The following is a 21,126-nucleotide window of genomic DNA, read 5'->3' as shown; positions in this document are numbered from 1 at the left end:
ACTTGAATAAAAACGCAGGAACTATTGCTACACCCAATCACCTGGATGAATTTCCAGATGATTATGCTGAATGCAAAAGCCAATCCCAAAAGGTCATATACTAAATGATTCTATTTATACAACATTCTTGAAATGACATAATAAGAGAAATGGTGAAGAGCTAGTGGTTGCCAAGGATGAAGGAGGGTTTAAGAGTGGGAGGGAAGTGGGAATGGCTATAAAAGGGCAACAAGTGAGACCCTTGTGCTAATGGAAGTGCTCTGTATCTTGACTGTATCAAGATAATATGTTGGGGGACTTCTCTGGTGGTGCAGTGGTTAAGAATCCGCCTGCTAATGCAGGGGACACAGGTTCGATCCCTGGTCAGGGAAGATCCCACATGCCACAGAGCAACTAAGCACCACAACTACTGAGCCTGTGCTCTAGAGCCCGAGAGCCACAACTACTGAAGTCTGTGTGCCTAGAGCCCATGCTCCTCGTAATGAGAAGCCTGCCCACTGCAAGCCCCTGCTCGCCACAACTAGAGAAAACCCATGTGCAAGATCTTTATATTATTTCACATAATTGCATATTAGTCTATAATTATCTCAAAATTTAAAGTTTAATATTATATATATTAATTATTAAATTGATAAAATATATTTAATATGTCTTATATATATTAAATCCAGATATATATGTATGACTATAGAAAAAACACAAATGTCCATCTATAGAATAATGAATAAATAAATTATGGCCTATTAGTCCAATGACCAACAATAAAAAGTAATAAACTGCTGACAATGCAACAATATGGGCGAATTTAAAAACATAACCCAAAAGTAAAATAGGTGAGAGACTTGAAAAAGCACTTTACAGAAGGGATATTCAAATGCCCAATTAACGTATGAAAAAATAATCAATATGATTAATCACTAAGGAACTGCAAAGTCAAACCGCAATCAGATAGCACGAGATATCCACCAGACTAGCTAAAATTAGGAACACTAACCAATGCTAAGTATGAGCAAGAATGTAGAACAGCATGAACTCTCACACACTGCTAGAAGAAGTGTACATTGATTCAATCAACTTGAGGAATTTGTTTGACATTAGCTATTCAAGTTGAATGTATGCATCCACCAATTCAACTCCTAGGTGTATACCCACCAGAAATGCAAACACTCCTGCAAGAGTGTATACAAAAAATGTGTATAAGAATGTTCCTAACAGTACATCCATAATAGTTTGAAACTGCAAATAACTCAGATGTCCATCAACAGTAGACTAGATGAATATATTGCAGTATGTTTTACACTAGAATAGCATTCAGCAATGAAAGTGAATAAACTACCACTACTATTGAACTAACAAGACAAATCTCACCATCATAATGTAGAATGAAAGAAGCCGGTCACAAAAGAATATATACAATGTATACCGTACAATTCAATTTATATGAAAGTCCGAAACTTACTAAACTGTAGTGTTTAGGAATATATATTTACATGGCAAATCTAAAAAGAAAAGCAAGGTAGTGATTGCCATGAAGGTCAAAATAATAACTCCCTTTGGAGGGACGGGGAGGGTGATGATTGAGAAAAGGAACACGGGATGTTGGCAAAGTTCTGTTTCTCTGCTTGGACAATAGCTACATAAGCATTTGCTTTTTATAATTTGTTAAGCTGTGCATTTGTTTGATGCATTTTCTTACAGTGTGTTATGTTATATTCATAACAAAAGCAACTTTTAAAGGAAGACAAAGAATATGTTTAGGACCTAAACGTTTAGGTCCTAAGGGGAGAGAAGCTTTGGATAGTTTTTCTTCTTTCTTTTGGGTAGCTGTCTCATTTTCTATAATAACAGGCAATTAGTGATTTTAAAAAGAAAAAACTGGGGGGGGCGGGGCGGGGGGAGTCTGGAGTCAGACCTTACCTTAATTCAAATCCCAGGTCTCTCTTATCAGTTCTATGACGTCAGGCAAGTTGTTTAACTGTGTGCTTGTTTCCTCATTTGTGAAATGGGGATAATAGTAACTACCTTATTGGGCCAGTGTGCACACAGGAGAGTGAGAACCTGATCCATGGGAAGCCCTCACTGTTAGTTGCTATTGTAATGAGTCTAAATTACCCTGACCATGAAGAAACAAAGGTGAGGGAACCCCCTGGCAGTCCAGTGGTTAGGACTCGGCGCTTTCACTACCGTGGGCCTGGGTTCAATCCCTGGTCAGGGAACTAAGATCCCACAAGCCAAGCTGCATGGCCAGAAAATCAAAAAAAAAAAAAAAAAAAAGGTGAAAGCCGGGTTTTGGTATATAATATTCATCACATTTCACTGTGAATGCTTAATTTCTTTTCTTCTCTGCCTGACAGTGGGCCCCATGGGGACACAGACAGTGTCTGTCTTGACCTACTGTTACCTCCAGCTTGCAGCACAGAGCCAGAGTGAAAAGAGCCCAGGTGTTTGGCTCTCAGTGCAATGCTGTGGTGATGGCAGAAGGTGGACACCTGAGCGTTAACCTCGGCACCCAAGCCCTGCCTCCCCCACCCCCCGCCCCCTGCAAAGCTGCAGGCTCCCTTAGCTCAGGCAACCCTCCCTGGGGTTCTGGGTCCCACTGCCCCTAGGCAAAGGTTCTTGGGAAGAGCCCAGGGCATGATGGGAAGGACCCTTTGGCCTTGCTTCAGGGAAAGAATGAGGACGGGGAAGAAGAAATGGGGTTGGGAGACTCTAAGGAAGCCCATCTGTCCCCTAGCAGGCCGTACAAGCCTGGATGATTGGGGATAAACCCAGCTCTCACAAGCTGCGTGCTTCCAGGGAGCCCTGGGGGAGCTGGGCAGGCAGTACCAGGACTGTGGGCAGCTTCCAGCAGCTCCTTCGGGCTCTCATTCCTTGGTGGGCCCAAGGCTCAAGGCGGCTCTTCTGTCAACAGTGACATGTTGGAAACTCCTCCCATACACAAAGTCCTTTCACAAACATAAATCCATTTTTTCTTCCTGGCAAACCCATAAGCTAATCAGTTGCCAATTTTACAAGGTAGGAGGCTAATAAAACAAAGCTCAGACCAGTCATCCAGCCTCACCTCACTCCATACTCCTCCTCCCTCTCCATTTCTCCTCAGGTCTGTCTTCCTAGATGAGCAGGTAGGGGCAACATGGGCCAGGACATGCTTAGCCCCAGCAAAGCCCAGGATGTTCAAGTTAGCCCTGGAGACCCTAGACCCTTCCTCACTCCCAGAGAATCAGGAAATGTGTTTGGCCTCTCCCTAGAGGCTGCAAAATGGTGTGTGAGGGACTGAGTCTAGAGGTCAGACCCAGGGTGGGAATTGCACCCAGACGTGTCTGACTCCAGGGTCCACCAGAGCTCTAACCCACTGCCAGGTACTGCCTCCTTTGGAAGGATCTCAGATGGGAGTGCTGTCCAATCCACATTCCAAAGAGTGGGCTCGACAAGAAGCACAAAGGGCCCTATAAGAACGGCGTGCAGGCAGTGAAGGCTTCCCAGAACATGGCGTCTTTAGGTTTCCCAGCAGAGAAATGAAGTAGTTTTGGTGTTTTGAAAGAACCACACGGTTTCAGAGCAGAGATATTAGTATGTTAGGCAGAGAAAGGCTTCCTAAGGAGCAGGGTTTTTTAAATCTGGAGCCTCATCAATAGTGACAGAGGGGTCTGGGACTCCTTAGGAGGGAGCTGGAAGAGAGGTGGGCTTGGAGCTTACAGGGTAAAGGCTGCTACTTACGGGTCCAAAATCAGGCTTCAGGGAGTCACCTCAGCAGCCTAGTCAGCAGGTCACCACCACACAGGGCTCTTGAGATGGGAGTCAGAAATGGCCCCAGTTCCATTTCCAGAACCTATCCAAGCAACTTCCCCTCCTCAGGTCAAGTGTCAAGTAAGTAAAGCCACGGGTGAACAGAATCTAGCTGCAGATTAACCTCAAACCTCAGGACAGCCCTTTTTTCAGCTCCCTCGGAAGATGTCTGGCCCTCACAAGATAATTTAACCTCTTAAACTTCTGCTGGGAAGTTCCCACACCATTTTCAGCTTACCGCTGAACCCAGCAAGGAGGCAAACTGTGCACCACCAGATTGGGCTGCAAGAGGGCAAAAGGCAAAAGGCAAAGTCAGCCAGAAAGGGAGAGAGAAAGGGAGAGAGAGAGGGAGAACCACAACACTTTGGCAGCTGTGCCCACAGTAAAGCCCTCCATCCCTTTCGCCTTCATGGGCAGCAGCTGCTCGAATCAGAACCTGGGATTTGAGGGAAGAGCTGATATCTCACACAATTAACATGGACTTTAGCTTCATGCAGGAATGCGGATATGCAGATAAAGCTGACACACTACATCTTGGTTCTCCCCCACGGCCTGCAGTGCTAGGTCCCAGGTGTTATTAGTATTAAACTGTATGCTGATTATATGAGCCAATGCAGAGCCTGTTTTCTCCTCATCTCATTTCGCAAATACACCGTCAAATGATTTCAAGGGCCTAGCAGGTGTCAGGCAGTGCTAAGTAAGGGGCTAGAGATAAGTAAGAGCCAGTCTCTGTTCTCAAGCTCACACTCTGTGGAGCAAACTACAGAGAGAGCTGCCTCTTGCACATCTTCTACTAAAGAGCTTGCACTCACCCTCTTGAGTTCACATCTAAAATCAAAACCCCAGTCAAGACGTGCCTGCCTGCACAAATTCTAAATGTCTGTTTCTGTCTGCCTCACAACTTTCAACACATTCTTTTTCAGATAAGATACAGAAACGGGAACTAAAGTGTTACCTATTATACCATTAGTACCAATGTTTGGTGCAGTGCTCCTGGTATCTCCAGAAACTGACACTGAAAGAAGGGAGTAGATAATACCACATGTGAGTAGGATACATTAGTGCTGTAAGACTCAAACGTCAATCCTATTTGTGCCATTCAATCCTATTTATGCCTCAGACTTCCCTAGTGGCACAGTGGTTAAGAATTCACCTGCCAATGCTACGGGACACAGGTTCTATCCCTGGTCCAGGGAGATCCCACATGCTGCAGAGCAACTAAGCCCGTGCACCACAACAACTGAAGCCCACACACTCTAGGGCCCATGCTCCATGACAGAAGCCACCGCAACGAGAAGCCCACACAGCACAAAGAAGAGTAGCCCCGCTCACTGCAACTAGAGAAGGCTCATGCGTATCAACGAAGACCCAACGCAGCCAAAAAAAAAAAATATTTTTTAAATCTTTAAAAAAAAAACCCTATTAAGCCTCCTTCGCCTCATTTAACCCAATTCCAGTACAGAAATGTTCACCACAATATTATTTCTGAGCCAAAAATTAGAAACCGTCTAAACATTTAAGAGGAAAACAACTAAATAAATTATGTAGCTATTAGATGTTTTTAAGGACTATTGATATAGAAAGTGCTCATGAGGGCTTCCTAGGTGGCGCAGTGGTTGAGAATCCGCCTGCCAATGCAGGGGACATGGGTTCAATCCCTGCTCCAGGAAGATCCCACATGCCGCAGAGCACCTAAGCCCGTGCGCCACAACTATTGAGCCTGTGCTCTGGAGCCCGTGAGCCACAACTATTGAGCCCATGTGCTGCAACTACTGAAGCCCACGCACCTAGAGCCTGTGCTCTGCATTAAGAGAAGCCACAGCAATGAGGAGTCCACGCACCACAATGAACAGTAGCCCCCACTCACTGCAACTAAACAAAGCCCACGCATAGCAGAAAAGACCCCACACAGCCAATAAAATAAATATATAAAAAAAAAAAAAGGAAGTGCTCATGATCTGTTAGGTAAAAAGCAAGATACAAAACTCTATATGAAGTCAAGTTCACTTAAAAATTGTTTACACATACATGTGTTAATTATATACACATTTATAGACCAGTGGCTTGGGTGCCTCTGTAAGGCACTGGCACCATTTTAAATCAATGTACAATCGGATGCTGCAAAAGTCAGAGGCTAGTTTACTGCAGCACTGGGACATGGTTAGCAATGACTGTGCCATCAGAAAGTACCCAAGAACCCCAGATCCACTAAGGGGGATGATCCTCCAGGATGTGGGAGGCTTCAACAGGGAGACAACAGGGAAGCCAGGATGCTAGAAGTGCACATTGATTTAGCTGCTTTACTTTTCTTTGCAATCCTACTTTGCTACAGTTTTCAACAAACTTCAGTACATAGCAGTAAACTAGACCTAAAGGAGGATCTAGAAATGTACATGGAATTCATAGAAGCAGAGTCCTACTGCTAAAAGGAACAAAAGCAAGCTAATCAGCTTACCTTCCCCTCAAAGCACTACCCATCAAGACCACCCAAATGACAGACCCCATGCCATCATTAAAATGCAACAAACACACTTATAAAACCATGGATTTATATCTTTGCCATTTATTTTTTAAAATCTTATTCAAAATATTAAATAATACAATTTCAGATATGAAAAAAATTACTGCAATAAAACAGTTCAGGTGTATTTCTACTGTACTTCCCTTCCTTATTATAACAGTAAATTGTCTACCTGAGACAAATAATGGACTGTCCTGCCTTTTCCATCTCTACCCAAACCGCATGCCCACTGGCTCATCTGGCCTTGCGAGTGGTGTTTAACATATATTAAGGGTTATGTTTTCGAAAAAGTTGTTGTGACACTTGTAAGTCAACCATGTTTCAAATCACATATTTACATATTGATCAACTCCTTATGACAGAAAGACAGGTTAAAATTAAATACAGTAAATAATTTCCAGTTGCTATTAAAAAAGAACAAGAAAACAAAACAAACCCAAGGAGAGAGTCAGTGTACACATATATCCTTTATGTATACAAACAACTTCATTCAGGTATAATTTTAATTTGAAAGACCTAGATACCATATTATTTAAGTGACAATGGCCCCTAAAGTTTATTCAAACTTACTATAAAAAAATAAACAAGTGAACAAATATGATATAATTTTAAACTCTGCCCCTTGCTTGAAAGCTTGGAGGAACCCGTGCTACAATCAATTGCTAAGTAAAAGCAATTGTACACATATTTAAAATTTTACGACAATTTCTACCTCTAAATTTAATTCAGTAATTCAAACCAAAAAATGCTATCTCTGTAACATTTTATTTATTCCACTGCAAACTGCAGTCTCTACTGCCAGAATTTCCAAATTTATTAATGTTACTTAAAATTGTGATCAGAATGAGCAATAATAAATTACATATAAATTGTCCAAAAATATCCAATGCAATTTTCCTGGAAGAAAAAAAATGTTACTTATATGTAAAGCATTATTACATCCTTGTAGATTACAATTTGAGAGCACAAAAAAATGTGTGCTTAAGAAACAGCATTTGGATGGCAGAAAGAGAATCTGAGTCAGCAGTATCAGATGTGTTAGAATTTAATTGTAAGTCTGGGACCTTTTAAAAGTAGCATTACTAACACTTCCAGAAGAAGTACAATAAAGAAATCTAAAAAAATAAAAACTAACAGGTAATGTTCAGCTCCACATTTTGGACACCTGATTGAAATCACCTCTAAAAATGTAGATAAAAAATTATATACTCCTTGTTCATGATACTTAATTTCCAAAGCACCAAGGCAAAATAAAGAGGCCCACCTCTCATTTAAGTACTAAGTGCCAATGGCAAACATCTGCACAATCTCATATAAAAAGTCAAGCAAATAAAATTACATAATAAGCAAATGCAAATCACAGTGCTTTAAAATATATAATCATTGGTAATCTTCAGAGAAGGCATTGCCTCATTAACATTTTGGTCTAGACGATGATATTCCACTGTTTTGGAACAAAGGCCATCACGCCATTTCCTGCTTTGAACCAGAAGGAAAATCTGGAAAACAAAATAAATCAGATATGCAAAAGAGAAAACAGAGGACATGCTAAAAAATTTTTATAACAAGTGAAATATCTCTCTCCCAGGTTCCCAAATACAAAAGTAAAATGTCAACAACAAAAGGGCTACTTTGTTTACCATCTTGTAAACAAGGTGAGACAGTGCATAGGAGCGCCTGTTAAAGACGAATTCCTGGCCTCTCTCTTCAGAGATGAGTTAGTAGATTGCAGTGGAGTCCAGGAACCTACTTGTTTAACAAGTCCCTTAGGTGTTTCTAATAGAGATAGTCCAACACTAAACACTGCAATAAAATATCACTGGCATTCAAAATTTTGTCTACCTACAAATACTTACAGAGTGAGTGACAGACCACTAAACCACAAATAACCAAAGGGTTTGTTTGCTTGTTTTCTAACTCAAAAAAACAAACAAGATATTAGAATCACTGATTCTCAAAGCTGGAAGGTATTTTGAAATTATCTGGTCCAGTTCTATCATTTCGTAGGTGAGAAAATCAAGGTCCCAAAGGGGAAGGTGGCTGCCAGGAATCACAAAGCAAATTACAACAAGGTCAAGAACTGAGATTTCCTGGCCAGTAAGTTTTAAAAAAGACATTGTGTTTGATCTCCCTTTAAGTGTTTAAAAAGCTTAACTATTTAGCTCTAGGACTACATAGTGCCCAGATGAACCCTCACACTAAGTTACCCACCCAGTCCTATTTATGCCTCCTCTGCCTCATGTAATCCAACAAACTAATTCCAGTACAGCAATGGTCATCACAATATTATTTCTGAACCAAAAATTGAAAGTCATCTAAATACTCAACAGGAAAATAGCTAAATAAACTATGTAGTTATTAAATCATGTTTTTAAAGAATATTAATGCTATGAAAAATGCTCATGATTTGTTAGGTAAAAGACAAGATACAAAACTCTATGAAATCAAATTCATTTAAAAATTATTAACATACACATATGTCTGAATTATACACACATTTACAGACCAGAAATATACCAAAATGTTAATAATGCTCAGCTCTGGGTAGTAGCTTACATTTTCTTTTCTATACTTTTCTGTGTCCCTAAAAAAGACATGTAATACTTTAGCAACCAGGGAAAAATGTTATCAAAATATCATTAAGTTCAATGCTTAATAAATTTGAAGTCCTAAATTAACAATCTCTCTCCACAAGTACTCCCAGTGAAGTAGCAATGCTAAATTAAGATATTAAACCTTTTTAAAAAATCACTGGGCTTTGGTTTTGCTCGATAAAAATAATTTGGCTTCTTTTTTTAGAAGCACATGTAGTAAAGCATTCCGTCCTTCATTTGTTAAAATACACCACAGATTTATAAACTGATGAGACATCTCAATATTTTACCATCAATTGAAACCTGACTAAAAAAAACTCTGAATCAGCAAAAGCATTAATAAGAAATATGACTGAGATAATAGAGGGCAACTAGAGGGTGTGAAAAATCCCAAACTTACCTTCCTTTTGTTGTGATATGTAATATAAACAACAGCAATACAAAAAGCAAAAATAATAAGATGGAAAAAGAAATGGCTATCTTCCTCTTCTATATTTGAGGGTGGGGTCTTAAAAGGTCTCACTGACTGTTCAATTTCCATATAGTCCCTGTTTTCTTCCAAGGCCTCATTGGACTCATCATCCCGGGGGCTGGTGGTCCAGTCATAGTCCAGTTCCCCATAATCTCCATTGTCCAGAGTGTCTTTGGCAGTGGACGGAGAGCTATTCAGTGTAAGGAGATCCTCATCCTCTATGCTGGGATCTTCATTGTTATCAGCTTCCTCTTGGGACAGAGAAGTAGTAGGCGACGGATGAGAGGACACAGACGCCACTCCACTTTTTTCTGTACTAGTTGTGGGAGAGAGGGTGGTGCTGTTTTGGGAAACAGGTTTGGTCTGATTTTCATTTGTTAAAGCATTCATATTTGGAGCAGAAACATTTGGCTTGAGTACGGTCTGGCTTGGTGAATCAGCCTGTGATTGAGCTAAAATAAGTAAATAAAGAACATTAAACTGAAATCTTCAAAATTTATCTCTACCAAGCTAGAAGCACATACACCTAAATTTTTTACTAAGCTAGGATCAGCCACCTGTCTTTCTGTACTGAGGTTGGGGTAGTCTGGGTACTGAAGCCCAGCCTCTGTGAAATGAAAACAGAGGGTACAAGCTCTGTGTGGATTTTGCCACGGTGACCTAAAGTCAAACCCCTCTCTGTTCTTTTTCTTTCTTTTTTTTTTTTTTACGCTGGCAGGCTATGTAATGCAATAGGTCTCTTGAGATGCTGAAGTTGTTACTACCTGGCAAGGCAACTATTATCTGATGAATATTTCATTTTTCATTTCATTTTATTTCATTTTAATTTTTTTCATTTTTTAATTTCATTTTAAACTCAATGCCCAAAATTCAGATGTACGTGTAATGCTGTCAGCAATTATACTGTATCTTCCTAGTCCGTTCACCCTTCTACTCCCTTAGTAGATCATTCACATTTTCCTCTGTCCTCAAACTTCTAACACCTTCTCTGTTGTCCTCATTTTCAAAGGCTAACATCACTTCCAAACTTCTCTGAAAAAAAGTGAAGCAATCAGAAGAGAACTTCCACGAACTGCCAGAACTCTAGGCTCATAAATCCAACTGTCAACCTGACATCTCCTCTTAGATGTCTGTTATTCAAATTAACATGTTCAAAATGAATTCTGACTTTGGCTTCCAGGAAGATGGAGTAGATGTATTTTTCCCTATTCTTCCCATTAAAAACAAAACCCCTGCATATTATATAAAAAATAACAGAAAATGACTCTGAAAGGTGGAAAGGATAAGGTGGAATGGTTAAAGACCTCAGGACCCGAGAAACAACCCAGTGGTGACTTCCCTGGATTTTCTTTTTACCTCACGTATTCCAGGAGGTATAGAACCCACTGGAGGTAAAGAACCCAGCAACCCGGAAATACGAGGACTGTGGACAAAAAGGCGCCCTCAAAAAAGCATCCTCTCTCGGAGGGAATACAGGGATATGTGTATAAAAACAGATGATTCAACTTGGTATACCCCAAAAAAAATAATAATAATAAAAAAAAAAAAAAAAAAGCATCCTCTCTCTTACCAGAAGATCAGGAGAGAGGCAGCCTATTAAGAAAGAAAACTTTTAGACAACAACCGCCCTACTCTAAGAAAACAGCACAGAAAAACCCGTGGCTCCACTCACACCTGCACCAGCAAAGACAGAGTGGGGAGCTTAGATTTCCAACCTCGCCATGCTATAATGAGGTGCTCCTTCCCCTCCACAATAGGATGACATCAGAGGAGGCCTAGTGGACAGTCAAGACTTCAACCATGGTCCAGCAGTAATAAGCCACCGCCATCAATATGTCAGTGCAGACCATGAGGGGAGCCAAAACTTCCACCCCTGCCCAGAACTAACAGAACCACCACCATCCTTCAGGTGTCAACACAGATCAGGTAGAGACCCTAGATTTCTAGCTCTGCCAGTAATAGGCACCAACCCCCACCTCTCCTGCCAGAGCAATGTCATAAAAGCCAACTAAAAGAGAAAGTTTGAGACCAGAGTCTTAAAAAACACAAAGTACCACAATTTACCCCATATGAAATACATAATTTGAATAGCCCTTTAACTATTAAGGAAACTGAATTCCCCAAAATTAAATCTCCCGGCCCAGATGGTTTCACTGGAGAATTCTATCAAATGTTTAATGAAGGATTAACACCAATTCTACACAAGGTCTTCCAAAAATCTGCAGAGGAGGGAACACTTCACAATTCATTTTTTGAAGCTAATATTATTATCCTGATATCAAAGCCAAAGACACTATAGAAAAAGAAAATTACAGACTGATACCTTTCATGAAGAGAAATGCAAAATTCTTAACGAAATATTAGCAAATAGAAATCAACAATATTAAGTTCCCTGGTTGCCTAGTGGTTAGGATTCCAGGTTTTTCACTGCTGTGACCTGAGTTCAATCCCTGGTTGGGTAACTGAGATTGCATAAGCCGCGTGCGTGTGGCCCAGAAAAAAAAAAAAAGAAAGAAATCTGCAATATATAAAAAGAATGATACTCCATGATCAATAAGGTTTATTCCAGGGATGCAAGACTGGCTCAGTACTCAAAAATCAATGTAATCCATCATATTAAAAAGCTAAATGAATCTCGGCCTAAGTCTCACACCTTTTACAAAAATTAAAAATGGATCACAAATTTAAATGTAAAATGTAAAACTACACAGATTTTAGAAAAAGACTTAGGACAAGATCTTCGGAATCTAGGACTAGGCAACAAATTCTTAGACCTGATACTAAAAACACAACACATAAAAGGAAAAATACATAAACTGAATTCCATAAAAATTTAAAAACTTTTTTTCAGTGAAAGACTTTCCTGTGAGGATGAAAAGACAAGCTACAAAGTGGGAGGAATATTTATTAAGCCCCATACCCAACAAAGGACTAGTATCTAGAATACATAAAGAACTATGACAACTCGAAAGTGAAAAAGCAAACAATCCAATTAGAACATTGGCAAAAGACATAAAGAGATATTTCACCAAAAAGAATATACAGATGGCAAATAAGCATATGAAAAGATGTTAACCGTTAGGGAAATGCAAATTAAAACCTCGATGAGATATTGCTGCACACCTATCAGAATGGTTAAAATAAAAATAATGACAATGTGTTGGCAAGGATGCAGAGAAACAAGATCACTCGTGCTGCTGGTGGTAATGTAAAATAGTACAACCATTCCAGAAAACAGCTTGGCAGTTTCCTAAAAAACTAAATGTGCAACTACCATATGACCCAGCAGTTAACAGTCCCGGGCACTTATCCCAGAGAAATGAAAACTTATGTTCACATAAAAATCTGTACATAAATGTTTATAGCAGCCTTATTCATAATAGTCAAAAACTGGAAACAACCCAGATGTCCTTCAATGGATGAATGGTTAAACAAAGTGTAGTACATCCATACCATGGAATATTATTCAGCAATAAAAAGGAACAAACTATTGACACATGAAACAACTTAGATGAATCACCCAAGAATTATGATGGAGAAAAAAGCCAATCCCAAAAAGTTACATACCATATGATCCCATATATCACATTTATGAAATGATAAAATTCTAGAAATAAAAAAAGAGTAGTGGTTGCCAGGATTTCAGGAGGCAGTAGGGATAGGAAGAAAGTGAGGGTGATGATAAAAGAGCAACAGGAAAGATCCTTATGGTAATGGAAATGCTCTGTATGTCGACTGTACCAATATCAGTATTCTGGTTGTGATACTGTACTACAGTTTTGCAGAATGTTATCAGTGGGAAAAACTGGGTAAAGGGTGCATGGAATTTCTGTATTTTATTTCTTACAACTGCAAGTGAATCTACAATTATTTCAGAATGAAATGGTTAAAGAAATGCACCTTTACTCGCCACTCCAAAAACAAAAAACAAAAACAACTTGTTCTATCTATAGTCTCTCTCTCAAAGGCAATTCCATTTTTCTGTTACTCAAGCCAAAAGCCTTGGAGTTGTTATTTTCACACCCCACATTCAATCTGTTACTCTGCCTTCAAAATACAGGCAGAATTTGAAGAGTTTTCACCCCTCCATTGCAACTGCCTGGTCTAAGCCAACATCATCTCACCTGGATTATTACAGTAACCTTCTAAATGATCTGCCTGCTTCTACCTTAACCCCTAGTGTCCATTCTCAACATAACAGCCAGAGTCATCCTGTAAAAACTTAAGTTAGATGATGTTACTCCTCTGTTTAAAACCATCTAGTAGCTCTCCCTTTCTCTCAAAAGTGAAATTCAAAGTCTTTATAATAGCCTATAAGATCCTATGATCTGGTCCCCATTATCTCAGTGCTATTACTAATCTTCCCAACTACTCTATCCCCACTGCCTACTTAACAGATAACAGGCTTTCAATAAATATTTATTGAATATGCTTTTGACCCAACTCTCACCACAAATAAAAGCCAATTAAAAGAGAAAGTTTACACTGCTCCCCAAGTATTGTTTTTGCACCTACTACACGCTCTGAAAAGCCTTTCTCATAGTTCTCAGCCAGGTAAAACCCCACCTGCTCCTCTAAGGATATCTGCAACATCACCCTATTTGTTGTTGTAATTCTAATCCTTAGCACCAAGCAGAAGCAGAACTAATAAATACTGTTCAAGGAGTGAAAACGTGGAAGTTGGGACTTCGCCGGCAGTCCAGTGGTTAAGACGCCGAGCTTCCACTACAGGGGGCAAGGGTTCAATTCCTGGTTGAGGAACTAAGATCCCACATAGCCTGCAGCTTGCGGCGGGGGAGGACACAAAAACCACATGGACTTTATATACAAGAAAACAAACTAGGAATTCATCTGAAACATGTGATATAAATTAGATCAACCTTCTGGACTATCACTCCTTCAAATGAAAGAGGCTGATCCAGTCAGCTATGAAGAGTATTCAGAACAAAGTGATAACTCTGACTTTATGGATTCAATTGTTTGAGTTTATATATATACATATAAAACTTCAGACTTCTAAATATTGATATATGTTCCATTTCTACCCTTTCCTATTTGATATTACCTCTCTAGTTAAAATTTAACACTTTAAAAATTAAATTTTTTAAATTTAATTATCTTCTACTGGTCCCTTTTTAAAAACTGCCTTAAAATAAAGTGTATCAGGGACTTCCTAGGGGGTGCAGTGGTTAAGAATCCGCCTGCCAATGCAGGGGACACGGGTTCAATCCCTGCCCCAGGAAGATACCATGTGCCGTGGAGCAACTAAGCCCGTGCACCACAACTGTTGAGCCTGCGCTCTAGAGCCTGTGAGCCACAACTATTGAGCCCATGTGCCGCAACTACTGAAGCCCACACGCCTAGAGCCCATGCTCCACAACAAAAGAAGTCACCACAATGAGGAGCAGCCCCTGCTCGCTGCAACTAGAGAAAGCCTGTGTGCAGTAATGAAGACCCAACACAGCCAATAAAAAAATTAATCAATTAATTAATTAAAAAAATAAACTATCAATATTTCTCAAACAAGAATGCTGAAGACCCCAAGAATTCATTCACACATTGAATTCTGGGAAACAATACCTTAAAAATTAAATACTTTACACATTAAATAAATTTAGGCGACATCTGGGAGCAGTATGATGGTGAATGTAGAAAGCAGGCACTTTTAAAATGGCATGGCAAGACTAAGTCACTGTCTCAGAGCTGCAGGGTATGTGGGATCTTAGTTCCCCAACCAGGCATCCAAAATAATGCTTGCATTAATTTTTTAAAACTTTATCAAAACAAAACGTAAAACTTAAAAAGTCTTACAGATTGCCAAGAATACACCCAAGCACTGAAACTTTAAGAAATCTAACATGGAACAAGTTCAAATAAATCTGATATGGCAATTTTCTATGCTCATTTGAAGTTTGGACCTCAACACGTTCTAACTAGACTTTAATTTTCTTATTACAAGAATAATTACTTCAAAATCACTCTACCATAAGGCACACTTACAAAGAACATTTATATCACCCAAAGCTTTACACATGCTACACTGTACTACACTGGAGCTACTTCCTTATTAAAAGCATATATGTTAGTTTTCATTTAAGTTATTTTCAGTAGGGAATAATCTGAATTTAAAATTGATACATATAAAATCTTAATTTAAAAAAAAGAAAAAGATTTCCTGAAATGTCCGAGTATAGTTGGAGCAATATCTACGGGGCCCTAAGAAATAAAAAGAGACAAGAGGACACCTTAATACTCCACACTCACCCTCACTTACCCACACATCAGAATATCTTCAACCATCTCTTAAGAACCATATCTTAAGCATTCCAGCAAGAAATATAAATGTTTAAATGTCAGTTTTTTCTTAGGTGATTAAATGACCAAAACCACCATGCTACTTAAGTACTTTAAGAACAGGAGTATCTGCATCAACCAGAGAAATCCTCATTATATTTTACTAACAGTGAAAGCCTTGGAGAGACTTCCTTGGTGGTACAGTGGTTAAGAATCCACCTGCTACTGCAGGGAACACAGGTTCGATCCCTGCTCCGGGAAGATCCCACATGCCAGGGAGCAACTAAGCCCGAGCACCGCAACTACTGAGCCTGCGCTCTAGAGCCCATGCTCCACAAGAGAAGCAACCGCAAGCGGGCAACAAAGACCCAACGCAGTCAATAAATAAAATAATAAATTTAATTAAATAAAAAAAAAAGGGCCTTGGGAAAATGGGCCACAGTCCTTCCCCAGACATACAAACACTTCCGGGAGGGTGGTCCAGGTCAGGGGTCCCCAACCCATGGTACCTTGGCCTGTGAGGAACCTGGCTTCCTCTGCTGCTCCCCACTGCTCTCATTACCATCTGAACCATACCTCTCGGCACCCAACCATCCGTGGAAAAACTGTCTTCCACAAAACCAGTCCTTGGTGCCAAAAAGGCTGGGGACTGCTGGTCCAGGTGCCCTGCCCTCAGTGCTGCTGGGGAAACTCAAATAAGTAACCACAGCACTGTAGTAAAGGAATGTATGGCTAGACAGACCCTGTTGGCAAACATGTGACCACTATCCCATTCACACTGTTTTCCCCCTGAACTCAAAAAAGATTTAGGCAGAAAAAGCAGGATTGTATCTTTCCCTGAAATAAAAAAGGGACTACTACACAAGACACTGCTTAATCATTATAAATTCTTATTAGTGGATTTGTTCCTCCCGGGTCTCAGGCCCTGGTTTACAGGTTTCTTCTTTTCTCTTTAAATAAAGCCTTCAATATCTTTATTCACAATGTAACATTTCTAAGAAAAGGAATACTTAATCATGCAGTATTATTTACAATAGCCAAGATATGGAAATAAGTGCCCGTGGGCCAATGAATGAAGAAACTGTGGTATATATACACAATGGATTATCATTCAGCCATAAAACAGAATGGAATCTTGCCATTTGCAACAACAGGGATGGATCTTGAGGGCATTATGCTAAGTGAAATAAGTCAGTCAGAGAAAGGCAAATATCAAATGATTTCATTAACATGTGGAATCTAAAAAACAAAACAAATAAAAACAAAAAAGCTAAACTCATAAATACAGGAAACAGAATGGTCATTGTGGGGAAGGGGGAGTTGACGAGAATCAAAAGGTACAAACTTCCAGTTACAGAATAAATAAGTCATGGGGATGCAATGTACAGCATGATGACTATGGTTAATAACACTGTACTGCACACTTGAAAGTTAACTATAAATCTGAAAAGTTATTATAAGAAAAAAATGTTAACTATGTGTGGTGATGGATGGTAACTAGACTTACTGTGTGGTCTCAGTGTATACAAATATCAAATCATTATGCCAAACACCTGAAACCAATACGTCAATTATACCACAATAAAAAATAAAAACCAAATACTTAAATCCTACAGATCCATTAACATGAAGCAGAGCTGTCTGACTAACCCAGGACACAGAGAAGGCAGATCATGTTCACAAAGAATCCCCCTTGTCCCAGAACTCCTCTCCTCCTCCCAAGCCCCTCAGGAGCCCAATACCCCAGCATTCTGGCTCTTTACCAAGCCCCAGAACCTCCCAGCCCCCAGAGATACACCAGTATTTAAAGATAGCTCTTTTCCCTTCACTTTCGCTCTCCAAAATATTCCACTGGCTCAGTCCGGTCACTGCCCCTACCCACCTTCGTCTTTTACCGCTGATCTCACCCGTTCTGGAAGCCCCCCACCCTCCCTTGGTCCAGCTAGACCCCTGGGCACTTGCTCCTGACCTTGGGACTCTCTACACACCACACCTTCTAATCTCGTCCCTCTCCTCAGCACCCTTCCTCTCGGTCCTCTCTTCTAGACCCTCCTAATCCCATCTCTGTAAAGAAAAAGAAAAAAAAAAAGTTGTACGCCATTCCAGTTTTACAAGGATCAAGTCATTAGCCACTATAGCTGTCCACCGACAGTGGACCTGAGGGGAACTCAGGATGGAGAAAAACAGGACGAAGTATTCTGTTTTGGATATACGGGTCTTAGATAGTTAAGATGCGCACCTAAGGAAGAATTTCAGTAATCCCAGATTCTTGCATCTTCCCATACAAGGAAAAGTACTAAAATCATGAACTTCAAATGTCTGTTCTTCGTAGTTTTTTGATGTTTGACTACATGTTTTTCCTAGTAAAAAAATCATGCATATCCTGGCTCCTTCCTTACCTCTTTGAACAATTTCTGAGAACTGAGAAGCTGGCTCCCCTCGCTACAGCCTTCAGTAAAACACTGAATAAACTCAACTCACAGCTCTTACAGTTGTGCGATTTTGTGTGTTTTTTAATCGACACCTCCAAGGAATTTTGCAGACCGCAATAACCGCCATTGTCTGTGACAACCCATTCTTCAAGACTCTCTAGACACCACCACCACTCCTCCCTCCCCGCCCATCTACGCACTCGCTCCCTGGGTCCCCGCAGCTCTCAACGCCAGTTCACAGGCCTCTCAGAGACCCCACCTCCACAGATCCCTTCCGATAGCCTACTCTCCGTTGTCGAGGCTGCAGAGACCCTGCGCCTCTAGACACCGCCACCTGCTCCGGACACTCGGAAGCGCCCGTTCCCTGGCCGGGCCGTCTAGGCGTTCCGCGCCCGGGCCCTCCCGTCTTCCCGCGACCGCCTGCCGCTGCGCCCCCTTTACCCCTGGACATGGTGGCGGACGCAAGCAGAAGCGCCAGGACCAGCGGCAGCGCCATCCCTCCGGGGACCTGGATGGCCGGCTTGGGCCGCAGTTTCGCTTGCTCGGCGCCCCTCATCGTCGTCAGGGCGGCGGCGGCCATAACGGTCTCGGCTGCGAGCCTGCGCGGTTGCCAGGCTTTACGTCATGACGTCGGACACGCGTAAGGCATAGCGGCCATAGGCGCCTGCGAACCAGCGTGATGACGTTGCAGCCGGGAGTAGGGCTCTGGGAGGGGGGCTCTGGGAGGGGGAATGAGGGGGAGGGAAAGCGGGAGTTGGGGCGAAGCGCAGCACGCTAAACTCGGCTGTGACTGCGAGCTAACGATGTACTGTGTACGGTGTGAGGAGGGTCAGAGCGAGGCGCTCCCTCCCACGTGATGGGCTGCTACACAGCTAATAACTGTCTTTGAACATTTTTAGAAGGAATATCCAACTGTGTAACAGACTGTCCCGAAAGAGAAGCAACTGCCCTCCCCCTCCCAAAGGCAAAGGAAACATAAATATTAGGAGTGGGTAGTGGGGGACTTACCTGGTGGCGCAGTGGTTAAGAATCCGCCTGCCAATGGGGGGACACAGATTCGAGCCCTGCTTCAGGAGGATCCCACACGCCGAGGGCCAACTAAGCCCCTGCGCCAGGTTGCTAAGCCTGTGCTCTAGTGCCCCTGAGTCACAACTACTGAGCCCATGTGCCGCAACTACTTAGAGCTGGTGCTTTGCAACAAGAGAAGCCACCGCAATGAGAAGCCTGCGCACGGCAGCGAAGACCCAACACAGCCAAAAATAAATAAAGCCATTATTATTTTTAAAAAAAAGTGGATAGTGGAATCTTAGGTAAATTTTTTTTATCTTTCCTCATAATCATTTATTACTTCAACAAACATTTAGTACCTCTCTATATTTCAATATACAGCACTGAATAAAACAAACTCCCCATCTTTGTGGAATTTACTTTTCTATGAGGGAGACTATAGTGTAAAATGCATACTATATACAATCGTAAAGGTATTATGGAAGAAAAGTAGGGTAGTGGGCGAGGAAAGAAGGGTGCAAACAGTTTCCACATTTCCTACGATAAGCTATTTTTTATTTTTGTAACTTAAAACCCCCAGAATATGAAAATGGAAATTTAGAAAGTTCCACGAAGTTCCCTTAGGGCTCTCGCCACAATGTTTTGGTCTGTGTGTTCCCTGAATGTTTTCTTAATGTCTGTAGGCTTCAGGTCATAAAATTACATTTGACTGATTTGCAGGAAAGTCAGTATGGCATGAAGCAAGACATTTACTTTATCCCACAGCTTCACCACTCTGGTCTCCATGATTCCCTCAGAAGATCACTGCTATCCCCCAGAGACAGTTGAGCTCCTCTTTGAAGAGAGAAAAGCCTGTGTTTTTCTGAATCTGGTTTCCCTTAACATTTATCTGGCCCTAGTGACTGCTCAGAAACTCACAAACTCTGTGTTGTTAAGAAAACTAAGAGGTCATTCATCTATTCATTTTCCCAAGCCCACCACAAGCCCAGATAGACTGAATGGTGCCCTTATTGCAAAACTTCCAGGGTAACCAGGGTACAAAGTCCTCCAAGTTCCCCTGGAGCTTTCCCTCTGTGAGTACAGAAACCATCACTCAGTTTAACGAAAGAGCCTCTCAGTTCTAGCTTCTGCATGTTAGAAGATTCAGACTTAATCAGGCCTTTTTCCTGAAATAAACACAACTTCAATCCTCTTTTCTTTGTCCACTTTGTTCCTTTGTCCCCATACCAGATTGTTTCAATTCTTACTGGTGAGATATCATGAACTCAAGGCATTTTGCACAATATGCTGACATGCTGCATGCAACAAGCAGAAAGTATGCAAATGGGAGGGAAATATTCCCTCAGAGGGCCCTTTGTACATTGCAAAATACCAAATAATGCACCTGGCTTCTGACTGGATGTACCCAACAACCTTTATGCACCAAAATCTCTGGACACATTTAACAAAGTTCACTTTGAAATAGTTGCAGGTCCTTATGAAGCTGAAGACATTATGACAAATACTGAGGCCAGCAGGTTTGGGGTGACCAGTTACACAAAATGCTAAAAGTAAATCTGATACCTGTTGTGAACTGTCACTTCCAAACATCCATAAAAAAGGAATTCTGCCTAAAAACATTTGTCATTAAATAGAAAAAAATGTTTACATTTGATGAAACTGGGTAATGTATATACAGAGTTGTTACCATTCTGTTGATACTTTGTAAATGTTTGAAACCCATGTTATTTTTAAATATATATATATGGCAGAATTCTGAAACCATCCCCAAAGACCCATGCCTTTATATGATCCCCTGCCCTTGAGTGTGGGAGGAATCTGTGAATATGATGGGATATCACTCCTGTGATTAGGTTATGCTATGTGGACCGTTGACTTCAATGGGAGATTATCCTCAGTGGACCTGACCTAATCAGGTGAGCCCTTAAAAGGATTGGAACACTTATGGGGATGTAATGTATAGCATGGTGACCACAAGGGACAAAAGAACAAGACCAAACATATGCCCTGTTTATTTAT

General features: G+C 41.0%; 1 protein-coding gene across 1 annotated transcript; it reads right to left on the bottom strand.

Annotated features, from left to right (window-relative positions):
- Positions 1 to 6,333: 6,333 nt before the first annotated feature.
- C1H5orf15 (chromosome 1 C5orf15 homolog) lies at positions 6,334 to 18,694 on the bottom strand. The gene is made up of 3 exons (XM_057735142.1): positions 18,541 to 18,694; positions 9,302 to 9,825; positions 6,334 to 7,806 (listed from the first exon to the last, which is right to left on the bottom strand). The coding sequence occupies exons 1-3, from the start codon at positions 18,677 to 18,679 to the stop codon at positions 7,675 to 7,677; spliced, it is 795 nt and encodes a 264-aa protein (XP_057591125.1). The 5' UTR covers positions 18,680 to 18,694; the 3' UTR covers positions 6,334 to 7,674.
- Between the last annotated feature and the right edge of the window lie 2,432 nt (positions 18,695 to 21,126).

The sequence above is a fragment of the Hippopotamus amphibius genome, chromosome 1 (genome assembly GCF_030028045.1).
Source record: "Hippopotamus amphibius kiboko isolate mHipAmp2 chromosome 1, mHipAmp2.hap2, whole genome shotgun sequence".
NCBI lineage: Eukaryota > Metazoa > Chordata > Mammalia > Artiodactyla > Hippopotamidae > Hippopotamus > Hippopotamus amphibius.
This window is presented reverse-complemented; position numbering and strand designations above follow the sequence as displayed.